This window comes from Melanerpes formicivorus, unplaced genomic scaffold (genome assembly GCF_026170545.1).
Source record: "Melanerpes formicivorus ecotype bairdi unplaced genomic scaffold, bMelFor1.0.p_v2 SCAF_34, whole genome shotgun sequence".
Classification (NCBI taxonomy): Eukaryota; Metazoa; Chordata; class Aves; order Piciformes; family Picidae; genus Melanerpes; species Melanerpes formicivorus.
In genome coordinates, this window is record NW_027142386.1 from 3109554 (window position 1) to 3122261 (window position 12708).

The 12708-nt window shown below is 61.2% G+C and overlaps 1 protein-coding gene across 1 annotated transcript in view; it reads right to left on the reverse strand.

Annotated features, from left to right (window-relative positions):
* GFRA2 (GDNF family receptor alpha 2) overlaps positions 1–2336 on the reverse strand; it is a 36968-nt gene extending 34632 nt beyond the window's left edge. Inside the window, exon 1 of the mRNA XM_068156451.1 lies at positions 1973–2336. Within this exon, the coding sequence (XP_068012552.1) occupies positions 1973–2012 (40 nt within the window). The 5' untranslated portion in view covers positions 2013–2336. The remainder of the gene's footprint in view (positions 1–1972) is intronic.
* Positions 2337–12708: the final 10372 nt, after the last annotated feature.

The window sequence follows — 12708 nt, forward strand, 5'->3', positions numbered from 1 at the left end:
CTCAGCGCCCAGCTCCGAAATGAAGCTGCTCAGGAGCGCGCAGCCTGGCCCAGGAGGTCTCTCTCCTCCCGACCCAGAAAGGCTTTTTTTGGGGGCTCAGCAGGAAGAAGAGCCCCAAATGTGAAGTGCTGGGTTCCCCCCACGCCTGGCCCCACTCTCCTGGGCTCTGCAGCCGTGGTGGGGCTGCCCTGGAAAGCAGCAGGGTGAGCTCCACCCTGCCCCCTCCGTCATCCCATCCCTAGTGCTCAGCCTTGGGGTGCAGCTTCCCTGCAGTCACTGCCTGGGGGGCTGCAGCTCCTCTGGCTGGGGGGGGTGTGGGGAGGAGATGCAGCCTCCCCACCCTGCTTCCCCACCCTGCACCCACAAAACCTTTGGGGCACCCAGGAAAGGGAGCAGAGGGGCTGGGGTTTGTGCAAGAGCAAAGGGACCAGGGGTTGGGTGCCTCAGGTAGGGCATCCCCCGGGTCCTTGTCCTGCTGAACCTCACTCCTGAGACATCCAGCAGGCAGCCAGACCCAGGGCCAGCAGCCAGCTGCACCCCCAGCCAGCATGGAGAGCCCTTCCTGCCCCCTGCCCAGATGTCTGCTCCCACTTTGCCCACCCCCAAGCGTTCCTCCCTTGCTGTCCCTGTCTCAGAAGCCAGGACTGATGCCCCCTCCCTGCCCTGCCCCTCCCCAGCACACTCTGCCGCTGACAGCTCATGGAGAAGAGCATCCCCAACCCGGGGCTCAGCCCCCCCAGTGCTCAGTACTGTGTCTCACCCTCCACGAAGGCACCTGAGGCACCACTGGCACTGCACCCCCCTCCCACCAGCAGCTGGGGACCGTGCCAGGGGGCAGGGCAGAGGAGGAGCCCCTCACCCCCATTCCACCCAGCGTGCAGAGCCCTCTTTGGGGTGTCCAGCACCCCACCTAAGGTGGTCCGTCTCCTGCACCCCCAGCCCCACACCGCGGGATGCTCTGGAGGTGGGGGGATGTTTGCTCTGCCAACCTTCAAGTCTCCCTGGGCAGCTCCCAGTCCCTTCTCGCTGTGCTCCCACCCTGGGCTGATGTTCCTCCAGCCCAGGCGAGCTCAGCAGTTTTTTTGGGTGCTGGCTGCTGCAGTGCTGGGGACCCCGCAGGCACCAAATGGGGTGGGGGGTGCTGTGGCGACAGCATTGGACCCGGCAAAGCCGTGGTCCTGCCTGCATCCAGCCCGGCGGGAGAGGGCAGCTTCCTTTTCACCCCACACCCACCAAGGTCTCGGACTTCTCCCCCCACGAAAATTTCCCCAGCCTCCGGAGGAGGCTGCCTTGGAAATGCTGAGCAGAGGCAGAGCTCCATCAGCCGAAGCCCCACGCACGAATCGTCGCGGAGGGGACAGCAGATTTCCCCTCCCCGCCTTGCCACCACCGCCACATGCCACCAGCTCAACTTTCCGACCGGATTCTCCATTCCCAAGCACTGGAGGGCTGGGGGAGGCTTAGCAGCGGCTGGAGGGCGCTGGAAGGTGCCGGGGGACACTGGGAGCGGGGGGTGGGGGATAGCAAAAGGGGTAAAATATGCTCCAAAATGTGAATTCTCCTGCGAGGAGGGAGGGGATCGGGGAAGGAAGGGCTAGAAGGCGAGCAGGGTGTTCGCCGTCGCCCGCTGCTACTCGATCCCTGCCCGCTCGCTGCCTTTGGATCGCGATAGCGCGACAGCCCGGGGCGGGGGCTGCCCCGATGGGGGCGGATGGGGGGGGGGGGCTGTGTGTCGTCCCCTCCACCCCCTCTACCTCCTCCTACCTTTGGAGTTGAAGAGAAGAAAATCAAGTTTGAAAGCCTCGCCTCGCCTTGTCCTGGTGCTGAGCGAACCCCGGGAGGGCAGCGCCGGTCCCTTGCGCCCAGGGGAGGGGAGATGCCAGCACTGCCATGCCCCCCCCCCCAGCTTGGCACGGGCGACAGGAGCCCACCCTACCTGCGGCTTTTCCACCCCTCCCCGGGGATCACTCACCGACGAAGAGGACGATGCAGAAGGCGTTTGCCAAGATCATGTTAGGAAATCCTCTCGATCCTCCACGTGCGCCAAAAAAGATCCCTCCCTCCCCCCCCCCCCCAGGAAAAAAACCACCTAAAAACCCCCAAAGGATGCCAAAAAATCAGTTCCCAAGGCAGATCCTAAATCCGAAGGGGCTGTCAAAGAGAGAGATGGGGGATGTTTGGGATGGGGATGGGGATGGGGGGGGGGGGGATGCTCCGCCCGGCGCGGAGCCGGGTCCTCAGCTCTTCGCTTCCCGCATCCCCGCCCGGGCTCCCGGCGGCTTCTGCCGAGGCTCTGGATGCCGGGGCGGGGAGCAGGGAAGAAGGGGAAGGGAGGGAGGGAGGGAGGGAAGGAGGGAGGGCTGGGGGGAGTGAGGAGGGAGGGGGGCGGTAGGGAAATAGGGAGGGGGTAAGCTGCTCTTCGCCGAGCCCCGGGACCGCCCGGTCCCTCCCCGCCCTTCCCCGCCCCTCCGCCGGGTCCCCGGAGCCGCGCACCGCGGAGGGCAGCGCAGCCGCGGATGATGCCCTTCCACCGCCCTTCCGTCGGGGCAGGGGGCTGCGTGCAGACCCCCATCCGTCCTCGGATCCCTCCCGCCCTCCCTCCCACCCTTCCACCCTCCTGCCTGCTGCAGAGCCAAAGGCGAGACCCCCGCTCTGCTCCCCCCCCCCCACGGGAGCCAAGCACCAGCCCTGCCCCACCCCGAGCCCTGCTCTGACCGTGGGGGTGGGAGAGGGGGACCCGTTCGGGTGAGGGGATGTGGGGGGCTTGTCCTTGAGGGGGTGAAATGGTGTTGGGATGGGGGGAGGGGGGGCAAAGGGGACCTACCAAATGGGGACCTACCCAATGGGGACCTACCCACTCATGTCTGTGCTTCCTGCTGCAGGGGGGGTTGCACACACACACACACACACACACACACATGAACACACAGACAGACACACACCAGACAAGGAATTTATTCATTCCCCCTCCCCTCCCCATTTTGAGGCTTTCCAGGCAGCACCACCTTGGCTCAGCCTCTCCCAGAACCCACCCAGCAGCTCCCAGAGCTGGGAATGGAGCTCACCACCTCCCCTTACCCCCTCTGCAGCCCCCTGCTCCTTGCTAAGGGGCTGAGTCCTTGCTGTGAAGCCGTGGTGCAGCTCCTTCAGCCTCTTTCTCCTCCTCATCCTCCTCCCAGCCCTGTATAAGGTGCAGAAAACTCTCCCCCCTCTCTTGTTCCCTGATTTGGGGTCAGGACCCTTCAAACACCAGCGATGGGGGGGGGGGGGTCCTGGGCCAGGACCCACAGAGGTGGTGAGGAACAGGGTGGAGGATCTGTCCTGCTCACCTCCCTCTGATTAAAGGCCTTGGGGCAGGAGTGGGGGCCAGGGGCAGCAGCCCCACTGTGCTGAGCCCCATTAGGCAGTCTGGGGCGGGATCATAGTGGGGGGCATGATGTGAGCCTCCCCCTACTCACATCACCTTGTCTCTGGGGCAAGGGGCTGCGAGAGTTTGGCTCTCAGGAGATCACACTGGGCTGGGAGCACAGATTCCAGCAGGGAGAGGAAGGGGAAGGGGGGCAGGGGAGGACGACAAAGGGAGCAGTCTGCACTGCTGAGGCTTCCCATCCAACAGCCTCCTTCCCTGGCCGGTTCTTTGCCCTGCTCTTGGCTTTAAAAAGGAGAAGGAGCAGAGAGGCTGTGGCTGAGCAGGGAGGCTGTGGCTGAGCAGGGAGGCTGTGGCTGAGCAGGGTGTTGCTGTGCTGCTGGAGACCCTACATGGAGACAGCCGAGAGGAGCAGCCTCAGCTGCCCAGAGTCGCTGCCGTTTGGCTTTGCCCTTGCAATTCTAACTTGTCTTGGGTGTTAACTCGACTTCCTGCCCTTAAATCACCCCCCAAAGTGCCAATCCTGGCCCAAAGGAGCCTCTGCTCCTCTCTCCCCTTTGTGCCTGTGGATCCCAGCAGCAGGAAGTAGCTCCAGCCGCTCCAGCCCGTGGCCAGGTAGCTTCTGCCTCGGGAAGGCAAATACCTGCTCGAATAGCTGCTTGGCTAAATAAATAGCTGCTTGGCTAAACAGCTGCTTTAATAAACAGCTGCTTTAGGACAGAAATAGCTCTTTCAACAAACAGCTCCCTGCTGTAGTGCCACCTCCGAGCTGAGCAAAGGGAAAGGATTTCCTCGGCCAGAAGAGGGAACTGCTCTCCTCTCTTCGCTCTGCTCTCCAGCCTCCCCACCACCATCTCCCTCTCCTGCCTTCCCAGGCTCAGGACTGGGGTGCTGTCAGAGGGGAAGGATCACTCAGCCCCTGCCAAGGGGACATCTAAGGGCTTTTGTCACCCAGGCTGCTCCCTGGAGGGAGAGTCCTGGCTTCAAACCTCTGATTTTGGCCTGAATTTCATTTCCTTGGTGTGCAGAGAGGCCACCAGAGACCCTCAGCCTCCCCCTCCACCCCCATCCCAGAGGCTGCTGCTGCTGCTTCTCACAGAATGCCAGGTTGCAAGGGACCCCCAAAGATCATCTGCTCCAACCCTTCCTTTAGCAGAGGCAGCTTTGGGCCTCCCAGTGCACTTTGCCCCCGGGTGATGCAGGAGGTCTCTGGGACCAGTTTCCCCACCTGTTTCCACTGGTGACGTGCAGCCAACCCCATCCCAACCCCTCCAGAACTCCTCATGGCCCTTCCCTGCCCTCATCCTCATCCCTGTCCCCTAGGAGGGGCTCTGGGAACATGTTTGCCACACTCAGCCGGGGTTCACCTGCTGGGCAAAGCACCCAGGCAGTGCTGGGGACCACTGGATCTTGCAGGGTTTAATCCACTGAGCCAAAGCAGCACATTGAAGCTCAGATGATCCTTGGTGTCCATTCCAAGCAGCAGCTTTCCACCAGCAGCTTTTAGGGAGGGATTTTTTTCCCCCCCCTTCTGCACCCCCAGCAGCACAAAGAGAGCTCTGTCTGGAGCAAAGCTCTGCAGCCAGTGATGAGCTGCTGGTCCTGGCTGGGGAGATGGGGAGGGAGGAGGATGAGAGGCAGAGGTCTTGTGGACCAAGAGAGACCTGCAGGGGACCAGGGGAGAGGGAACTCCAAGACAACCCTGCAAATATTTAGGCTTGGGAAAGGGAAAAGGCCACCACAGCAACCCCAACAACTCCATTGTGCCACAGCACTGGGCACAACCTCTGGGTGCAGTGCCAAAGCTCATGGGCAAAACCCAACACAGCAGCTGGGCTGCTGCCAGCTGCCTGCACTGCTGCCACTTGACCCAGGGCCTCCTGCTGCCTCCAGTGGGACTGGGAATGCCTGGAGGGGAGGGGAGGGGTGTGGATGGCAGACACAGGGTGCTGCTCCCCTCTCTCAAATTGGAGCCAGAGGACTGTTTCAGTTGGAAAAGGCCTCCGAGATCATCCAACCAGCAACCCAACCCCACCATGGCCACCAAACCCTGGCCCCAGGTGCCATGGCCACAGGGTTCTGGAACACTTCCAGCAGTGGGAAGCTCCACAGCCTCCCTGGGCAGCCTGTGCCAGTGTCTGACATCCTTCAGGCTCTCAGAGGAGGCCATGAAGGTGATCCCAGGGCTGGAGCACTGTGAGGGCACACAGTGAGGGTCGAGGTTGTTCAGCCTGGAGAAGAGAAGGCTCCAGAAAGACCTTAGAGCTGCCTTCCAGGATCTGAAGGGGGCTGCAGGAAAGCTGGGGAGGGACTCTGTGCCAAGGCCTGGAGTGAGAGGGTGAGGAGTGATGGCTGCAGGCTGGAGGAAGCTGGATTGAGATTGGACATGAGGAAGAAATTCTTCCCCAGGAGGGTGGGGAGGCACTGGAACAGGTTGCCCAGGGAGGTCTTGAGCAGCCTGGGCTGGTGGGAGGTGTCCCTGCCCATGGCAGGGGGGGTTGGGACTGGATGATCTTTGAGGTCCCTTCCAACCCAGCCCAATCTAAGATTCTATGATTCTGCTTCCAGAGGCTCCCAACCTGTGCAGCTTGAGCATCCCCTTGGCAGCAGCAGGAAGGAGGAGACCCTTCCATGGGGCCAGGACAACTCTCCTCCAGCTCAGCTTTGTTTCTGCACAGAGCCTGCTCCAGGTGAGCAGCAGATTTCTCCCCTCCCTCCCTCCCTCCCTCTCCCCAAGTCCCATTAATAGGAGCTGGATTTGCTCACCCTCCTGACTTCTAGACTTCAACTGTGCAGAGCATTATCACATTCATGGGAGGCAAGGGTGTTGGAGTGATGGATTAGGCATTACCAGAGTAATCCAGGGGTAAGGGGAGCAGGAACAGCCTCCCAGCTTCCCCCAGCACTCGTTGTGGTCTTCTCCCAGTCCTGAGAGCTGTGGGAAGAGAACCTTCTCAGGCAGAGAGAGGGGCACTGAGTGCCTGTGGCTTTGGGTTGGGTTCCTGCCAGGCTTGGGAGTGTGCAGCCGAGAGGATGAGGACACATCCCTCCCTAGGTGCCTCCCAGGGGTGCTGGTTTCCTCCCTCTGCTGGTTGCCCTGGCTCTGCACGCCAAGAAACTCAGCGTTTGAGGGACCAGAAGCGAGTTGGGTCCCACATGGAGGGGGTTTGGGGCAGCTCTGGGGGTTTACAGCTTCTCCTGTGGCTCCCGGGGATGGCTGGAGGGCTTCTGCTCCAAATCCCAGGGGGTCCTGCAGCCCAGGAGCAGAGCAGGACAAAGAAATCCTCTCCCTGAGCTGCAGCTCCGTTTGCAGAGCCCAGGCTGGGGCTGGAAGCTCTCGTCTCGGTGTTCCTTGCTCAGAACCCTGCCGGCAGCGCGGGGCAGCGGCGGGGTGAGGCTGCAGGGCTCCTGAGCCTGCCAGCGCCGGCGGCCGGCTGCAGGGCTGCAGGGCTGCAGGGCTGCAGGGCTGCTGCTGCAGGGGAAGCCCTGCGCCTCCTCCAGACGCTGCCCCTGCCCGGGGGGATCCCGCTCCAGGATGAGCTGAGCTGCGGGGGGCTGAACTCCCCGACTCCCCCGGGGCTCACCCTGGCACACCCTCCTCCTTTTTGCTCCCTCTGGGGATCTCCTCCGGGATCGCAGCGGCGGAGTGCTGACAGCAGCCAGCTCGTAGCCACCGGCGATGGGAGTCCTTCCCACCCCCCGACACTGATGGCCCCCGACAGCTCCACGCACAGCAGAGGCTATTTTTGCCCTCGCTGCTGTTTTCCCAGCTGATTCTTCTCCCTCTTTAACCTCTGCTGAGCAAACCAAGCCCTTGCCCTGCCTGCCTCGCCATCAACCAGCCTCCTGGGGACCACAGGGAGGAAGAAGTGGCAGCTGCAGAGGCACTGCAAGGAGCCCACTCAATACCAAAGCCAGCTTCGACCCCTCTGAATAAACTCAGGGCTGGCTGCCAGGTCCTCAAGCTGTTGGATCATGGAGCACCAGTGGCCAGCTCAGCCAGGAGCTCATCCTGCACCCCATCCGTGGCAGGGGGGTTGGAACTAGATGATCCTTGAGGTGCCTTCCAACCCTGACAGTTCCATGGCCCTCTTGCTGGTGAGAGCTCCTTGGTGACAGCCATCAGCCTGATCCATCCCATCCCCAGCTCTGTCCTGGCCCAAGAGAAAAGGAGGACACGGTTCTCAGGCTGACACCCAGTGACAAGCAGCAGGAAGGAGCAATTCCCACTCTGAGAGGGAGTTCCAAGCCAGGTTATCCCTGAATTCCTTTAAGGATCTTTTCAAGTCCCTTTAAGGATCCTTTGAAGTCCCTTTAAGGTCCCTTCCAACCCAACCCATCCTATGAGACGCAAGCTGAGCACCGAGGGGGATGGGATGGCAGCGTGGCTGGGGCCAAGGGACAAGGTTTATGGAAGCAGATTGCCCAGTGGCAAGCAGCAGGAAGGAGCAATTCCCACTCTGAGAGGGAGTTCCAAGCCAGGTTGTCCCTGAATTCCTTTCAGGATCCTTTGAAGTCCCTTTAAGGTCTCTTCCAACCCAACCCATTCTATGAGATGCAAGCTGAGCACCGAGGGGGATGGGATGGCAGCGTAGTTGGGGACAGAGGACAGGGGACAAGGTTTATGGAAGCAGATTGCCCAGTGGCAAGCAGCAGAAAGGAGCAATTCCCACTCTGAGAGGGGTTGCCAGGCCAGGTTGTCCCTGAAATCCTTTCAGGTTCCTTCCAAGTCCCTTTAAGGTCCCTTCCAACCCAACCCATCCTATGAAATGCAACCTGAGCACCGAGGGGGATGGGATGGCAGCGTGGCTGGGGGCAGGGGCCCAGCCCCAGGGGCTGTATCCCAGGGCTGGGGAGGCAAACCAGGGGAAGGTGCCACTGCTAACGAGATCTGCAAGCATTCCCCCCCTGCTGCTGGGTGGTTGTCACATCCCAGGGGGTGCTGCAGCCCTTCCCTTTCTCTCCATGACTTGGTGTGGTGCTGGTGTGTTTTTCTTTCCTTGGGAGCTGGCAGAGCAATTCAGCTGGTGGCACTCAGAGGGGACAACCAGCCCAGGCTGTGTGGAGCTGAGCTGTCAGGTCTCCTGCTCACACACTCATCATCCTCCACAGCCCCAAATTGCAGCTGACATTTCAATAACCCCCCCTGGCACCTGAGCCAGACACCGAGCTGGAAGCAAAGAGGTTTGGGGATTGGGCTTCTGGAAGAACAGGTTTGGGGTTGTTTCACTCTCAGCTCAGTGTCTCTCCCAGCCCTGGAGCACCACAGAGGGGACAGAGTGGCCACCTCACCCCAGGATTGTAGCTTAGGGACTCCTAAAGGCAAAGTCTTCCACGGGCAAACAGCTCCCTGGTCCCATCATGGGACTTGGGGGTGCAGGTGAAGGACTCAAGGATGCAGAGAGAGGACTCAGGGATGCAGGTGAAGGACTTGGGGATGCAGAGAGAGGACTCAGGGATGCAGGTGAAGGACTCAGGGATGCAGAGAGAGGACTCAGGGATGCAGGTGAAGGACTCAGAGATGCAGAGAGAGGACTCAGGGATGCAGGTGAAGGACTTGGGGATGCAGAGAGAGGACTCAGGGATGCAGGTGAAGGACTCAGGGATGCAGAGAGAGGACTCAGGGATGCAGAGAGAGGACTCAGGGATGCAGGTGAAGGACTCAGGGATGCAGAGAGAGGACTCAGGGATGCAGGTGAAGGACTTGGGGATGCAGAGAGAGGACTCAGGGATGCAGGTGAAGGACTCAGGGGTGCAGGTGAAGGACTTGGGGATGCAGAGAGAGGACTCAGAGATGCAGGTGAAGGACTCAGGGATGCAGAGAGAGGACTCAGAAATGCAGAAAGAGGACTCAGGGATGCAGAGAGAGGACTCAGGGATGTAGGTGAAGGACTCAGGGATGCAGAGATAGGACTCAGGGATGCAGGTGAAGGACTCAGGGATGCAGGTGAAGGACTCAGAGATGTGGTTAGAGGACTCAGGGATTCAGGTGAAGGACTCAGGGATGCAGAGAGAGGACTCAGGGATGCAGAGAGAGGACTCAGGGATGCAGGTGAAGGACTCAGGGATGCAGAGAGAGGACTCAGGGATGCAGGTGAAGGACTCAGGGATGCAGAGATAGGACTCAGGGATGCAGGTGAAGGACTCAGGGATGCAGAGAGAGGACTCAGGGATGCAGGTGAAGGACTCAGGGATGCAGGCAAGGGCAGAGAGGAGAAAAAAGGCTCTTCAGCTGCAGTGGGAATGAGGTGGGGCAGAGCAGGGTAATGAGGGCTGGTTCCAGTGTCACACACTCAGCCCCTAGTCAGGCAATGAAGCAAATCGAGTTTGGCTAAAAGCTCAGGAGCCCAGGCTGGGCAGCCCCCTCCTGCCCCTGCTGCCCTGGAATGAGATTTCCATCCACTCCCTGGACATTAGATGAGTAATTGCCGTGGTCTGCAGGGGCAGGGAGCTCTGGTGTGGATGCAGCAGCTGTGGCTGATGCTTCCCATGCCTGCAGTGCTCCAGAGGCTCGGCAGGGGCTGGGGCCCGGGGCAGGCAGCAGCAGGAAATTCCAACACAGCAGCAGGGCTGGCAGGGCTGGCAGGGCTGGCAGGGCACAGCTCCTTGCATCCTTGGGGTGCCTCTGGGCTCCTTCCCTCCTCTGCCTTCTCTCCCTGGCACCCTGCTGGCAGCTGCCACACTGGCAATTGACCCTCTTTGCCCCCCTGGCAGGAGCACACCTGGCCCCACGCTGCCATGCAGGTGTGGTCCAGATGTTTCTGCATCCTCCTTGGATGCCAGGCTCCCCCTCCCGTGCAGAGAGGGGTGGCTGCTCCCCACCAGCCCCTGCCAGCCCTCCCACCTTGCCAGCAGCCTGGCATCGAGTGGCAAACACTCAGCTTTGGCTGCTGAGTTGGGAAAGCTGTGAAGAAACCTAACAGGCTGCACTAAGCAGGGAAGGAACCTCAGAGGCTGCACAAAGCAGGGAAGGAACCTCAGAGACTGCACAAAGCAGGGAAGGAACCTCAGAGGCTGCACTAAGCAGGGAAGGAACCTCAGAGGCTGCACAAAGCAGGGAAGGAACCTCAGAGGCTGCACAAAGCAGGGAAGGAACCTCAGAGGCTGCACTGAGCAGGGAAGGAACCTCAGAGGCTGCACTAAGCAGGGAAGGAACCTCAGAGGCTGCACTAAGGAAGGAACCTCAGAGGCTGCACTAAGCAGGCTGAGGGCCAGAGGCTGGAGCTCACCCCGACTTTCCTGCCCTAAGGAAGCCTGGAAGATGCCAGGCCAGTGGCAGCCATCAGAGCATGCCCAGGGGACAGAGCCCCGGGGCAGGGGGAAGCAATCAGGAGATGTCCAAAGCCATTCCCAGCTCCTCTGTCCTGACCTCCCCCTGGGGCTCCTGGCAACCTCCCCAAGTCCCTGGATGATTTTGATTGTCTCTCTCTCACCCTCCCAAGCCCTGCTGTGCTGTCTCAGCAGCAGTATTTATAGCATGGACCTCCTCCCAGGGGCATGGCAGGAGCATCCTGGCCCTGCCTGATCCCTGCCTCTCGCTCCAGGCTTCTTTTCTACCCCCTCCTCACACTGCCCAGGTCACTTCCAGCCACTGTTCCTTTCTCTGCAGCTTTAGCTCTTGCCCCTCCTGAGCAGCACCTTCCACATCAAAAACCCCTTCCAGATGCCTGCAGGCAGCTCTCTGGTGCTGAAGGGGGTGGGGAGGGGACATTGGCAAGAGGTTCTCAGTGGCTTTGAGGCAGCTGTGCCAGGGGGAGGTTGTCCTCAGTGTGAGGAGGAGTGTCCAGCTCTGGAGCCTCTGTGCCAGGAAGGGGCTGGAGGTGCTGGAAGGTGTCCAGAGAAGGGCCACGAGGAGGAGCAGAGGGCTGGAGCTGCTCTGCTGTGAGGACAGACTGAGGGAGTTGGGGTTGTGCAGTGTGGAGAGGAGAAGGCTCTGAGACCTAACTGTGGCCTTCCAGCATCTGCAGGGGGCTCCAAGAAAGCTGGGGAGGGACTGCTGAGGCTGCCAGGGAGGGACAGGACTGGGGGGAATGGAGCAGAACTAGAAGTGGGGAGATTGAGACTGGCTGTGAGGAAGAAGTTGTTCCCCATGAGGGTGATGAGAGCCTGGCACAGGTTGCCCAGGGAGGTGGTGGAGTCCCCATGCCTGGAGGTGCTCAGGAACCCTGGGGCCAAGGTTTGGTGGCCAGGGTGGGGCTGGGCTGCTGCTTGGCCTCAGCCTTGGAGAGCTTAGAGAGTTCCAAAGCCAGGCTTGGGGCTGGAGGAGCCAAACTCTCTTCCAGGCTTGCTTCAGCCCCAGCAGGTCCCAGAGGGAGCCCTGGCAGGCTGATCAGTGCCAGGCTGCTAACAAGAGAGAGCCCAGGAGCTAATTGGCAGGAGCTGCTGCCTAAGTGAGGACTCAGCATGCACAGAAGGAGCTGGGGAGCAGCCTGGCTTTGGAGCTGGGCACAGCCAGTTCCTGCCTGCAGCAGCCCTGGGAAGCTCAATTAAGCCTTCTGTGCTTTTCCTAATTAAAGCCATCCCTGCCCTCCCCCCCCCCCAGGACTGGGAGGGCTGGGAGGGGGCTGTGGGCAGCAGAGGCACTGGGGCCAGGCCTGGCCACTGGCTCCAGCAAGGGCACAGCAGGGCTCTAAGGTTTGCCCCCTGGATCCTTGCCCTTTGCACTCAGGGTGCAGGAGGTGGGAAGGGATCCTGGGGCTGTCCCCAGGGGATGATAGAGGAGGGAAGAGATCCTGGGGCTGTCCCCAGTGGAGGATGGAGGTGGGAAGGGATCCTGGGGCTGTCCCCAGTGGAGGATGGAGCAGGGATGGGATCCTGGGGCTGTCCTCAGTGGATGATGGAGCAGGGATGGGATCCTGGGGCTGTCCCCAGGGGAGGATAGAGCAGGGATGGGATCCTGAGGCTGTCCTCAGTGGGTGATGGAGCAGGGATGGGATCCTGGGGCTGTCCCCAGGGGATGGTGGAGCAGGGATGGGATCCTGGGGCTGTCCCCAGTGGGTGATGGAGCAGGGATGGGATCCTGGGGCTGTCCCCAGGGGAGGATGGAGCAGGGATGGGATCCTGGGGCTGTCCCCAGTGGGTGATGGAGCAGGGATGGGATCCTGGGGCTGTCCCCAGGGGAGGATGGAGCAGGGATGGGATCCTGGGGCTGTCCCCAGGGGATGGTGGAGCAGGGATGGGATCCTGGGGCTGTCCCCAGGGGAAGGTGGAGCAGGGATGGGATCCTGGGGCTGTCCCCAGGGGATGATGGAGCAGGGATGGGATCCTGGGGCTGTCCCCAGGGGATGGTGGAGCAGGGATGGGATTCTGGGGCTGTCCCCAGTAGGTGATGGAGCAGGGAT